Source organism: Drosophila virilis, chromosome 2 (assembly GCF_030788295.1).
Source record: "Drosophila virilis strain 15010-1051.87 chromosome 2, Dvir_AGI_RSII-ME, whole genome shotgun sequence".
Taxonomy (NCBI): Eukaryota; Metazoa; Arthropoda; class Insecta; order Diptera; family Drosophilidae; genus Drosophila; species Drosophila virilis.
Window position 1 is genome coordinate 33,335,343 of NC_091544.1, and position 2,861 is coordinate 33,338,203.

The window sequence follows — 2,861 nt, forward strand, 5'->3', positions numbered from 1 at the left end:
AAAGGTTAGATTTCTCAGACAACTTATTAAACAGTGTGACCATATTGATTAATATGGTCTGGCCAGTGATGAAAAAGACTAATAAGCGTGTGATACGAGATTTCTGGGGTTAAACAATAGTTTCAACTTTATATTTATATTATAAATATGAAAAACATAATTCAAACAATTATATAAGATAAAATAATTGTTAACCCCAATTCCAAAATTTTGATTATGCCATTTCTTCCGTTAAGTCTTCTTTATTAAAACAATCAAAAAAAGACAAAATAATTTTAAATAGTTAAAAAAATATTTATCAACTGTTGCAGTATTACAGATTATTTAGTTTGTTTTTCCACTTGATCTCCGGATAGCTTTAAGGTATTTGGCATGCACAAATCGAAAAGCGTGAGCTCCACATTATTTGAAACTTAATTATGTAAAAGAAAAGCAGAGCTGGTGCGCATCTTTGGCATCTCTTGCGCGAGTTGGTTCTACTACAAATACGAATGCAGCATAGAAATTGAGGGAACATAAAAATGTTTGCACTTCGTATTTGTCGCACATAAAATCTAATATCGAATTACAAGAGCTTGCGCGGAGAGCTAGTCGCCACGGTTCGGGCAACGCGTTTCATGGGGCAGCAGGCGGCATGCGGCATTTGGCATGCAGCAGGTCCATGCAGCGTGCGTGTCAGCGAAACTTTGTCTGGCCGACTGGCTGGCAGGCGTGCCCCAAGCTACAAAAGCTGCTGCCCAAGGTCCCGCTGCCCCGTCTGTGGCTGCCCATAAAGAAACTGAATTGAGTTAAATGTGCGATAAATTGCTTTTTGCATTTATCATGGTGCGCGCAGAGCGGGCCAAAAGCTGGAGTCGAGCCAGACCAGGCCAGACCAGCCCCGACCCAGGCCACAGGCCAGACCTAGGCCTAGGCCCAGTGCCGGGCTGAAGACGCTGCCAGGCCAGGCTGCCAACGGCTGTGGCGAATATTGAACAAGATTTTTAATTAGCCGCAAAAAAAAAAAAAATGAAAACAAGCAAATGTGCTCCAGTCGCGGGAGCCCGGCTAGGAGATGCCCTAGACCCAGCGGGAAACTGCCGAAACAATCCTTAAATAATGACATTTCTCCAGCTTATGGAAAAATGTTTGGATGTATCCAAAAGTTAAATATTATCATTCAGTATATGATTGTTATGAGATATCGATAAAGAAGATAAGATTCCTCTCCGATTGGTATAGAAGAATATATATTTTTATATGCCAGTCTCTAGCTTTTGGAAAGTCCGAGATCACGTAGATTAACCCAGCTCGTTGTTTTGATCAAGAACGTACATATACATATACATTTTACAGTCGGAGCTGCTTTCTTATGCCTTTTACATATGTACGTGTGCACAAAAACGTAATACCCCTTTTCATCACTTTCAATGACTTTAGGGTATGAAAGGAAACGAAATAAATGAACAGTAGAAATGAAGGCAAATAAAATGTGAACCACAAGAGAATTTATCGCTTATGCGTCGCCTGGGCCAGATCCTGGCTAAGGATCTTGCTGATGTAGGGCAAAAAGCTGGAGACACGCGTATAGACATCGGGCTTGCCCTGGGCGCAGGTGGCGCTGCCATAGGACACAATGCCCACCAGCTGCAGTGGACGGCCGCTGGCCGTCAAGATCAGTGGACCACCCGAGTCACCCTGTTGGTCGGAAATGCCAGTAGTTGAGTTAAGCAGGGCAAATCTTAGGTCAAACGCGCTACTCACCATGCAGGCGCCCTGGCCGGGCGCTGAGAGTGCGCAAATCTCGTTGGGTGTGACGCGAAAGCCTTTCTGGACGCATTCCTCATTCGAGATGGTCTGATAGTTGAGCACCTGCAGCCGATCCGGCACCTGAGCGCCCGTACTGGTGGGTGTTATGGAGCCCCAGCCGGTAAGACGGACCGGCATCTGGCGGCCAATGCGTGCGCCGCCACCCAACGGCACGGCGGCAATCTCCGCGAGCTGCAGCTGAAATGGCGGACTGATCCTCAGCAGGGCAATGTCATTGATGATGCGCGGACTCATAGTATACAGCGGATGCACGTGCTTGGCCACAATTCTGTGCCGATGGCGTCCATCCAGCTGCCAGTTGAGTGTGCCGCCCAGCACGCTCAAGTTGCCCACCTGCAGCTTGTCCACGCAATGCGCCGCCGTCAGGACATGCTGCTCGCTGACGATGGAGCCGCTGCAGAAGTGCCGCCAGCGTCCGCGGCGCAGCATCTGTATGGAAACCTGAAACGGCACCGATTCGTTCATCAATTGGCCACCATTGATGCGGGCTGCATCCAGCTCTCCAGTCAGACCCTTTCCAGACTCGGGAATGTTGCTTGCAACTTCGCCTGCTAGAATCAGACAGAGGATAATCCCGAAGAGCAGTTGATATTTTGGTATCATTATGTCAGTTTACACTTTACGAATATGTGCGTATCTGTCGAGCTGTATCTTTTATACGGCATCTTCAGCTGGGGCTTGATAAATATGCCTGAGATAAGACTAAACAAATGCTTGCAATTTTTTGTTGCATAAAAAAAATATTTAAGCTCTCACAAATATATTTTTATATGCATATATATAGATGATTATGAACAAGGTCATGGTTGAGAAATTCTCACCTTAGGAAATCCAATTAAAGTCAAGTTTTTTTACACGAGTTCTAGGTTAAAGATATTTTTTATATTTGCTGTAATCAGAATTAGTTCCTCAGATTTAAATAAAAAATCGAAAACACATAATTTTTATAAAAACAAAGCCCCTGTGAAAACAGATGGCAGAAAATGCCTTTTGAATTGGAAATTAAAATATATTATTAATTATATAGTGGAATAAATTATATATGGAAAGAT

General features: G+C 44.3%; 1 protein-coding gene across 1 annotated transcript; it reads right to left on the reverse strand.

Annotated features, from left to right (window-relative positions):
- Window positions 1–1,177: 1,177 nt before the first annotated feature.
- Window positions 1,178–2,439, reverse strand: LOC6632356 (chymotrypsin-2). The gene is made up of 2 exons (XM_002056682.3): window positions 1,744–2,439; window positions 1,178–1,677 (listed from the first exon to the last, which is right to left on the reverse strand). Exons 1-2 carry the CDS (start codon window positions 2,410–2,412, stop codon window positions 1,489–1,491), a joined length of 858 nt encoding a protein of 285 aa, XP_002056718.1. The 5' UTR covers window positions 2,413–2,439; the 3' UTR covers window positions 1,178–1,488.
- Between the last annotated feature and the right edge of the window lie 422 nt (window positions 2,440–2,861).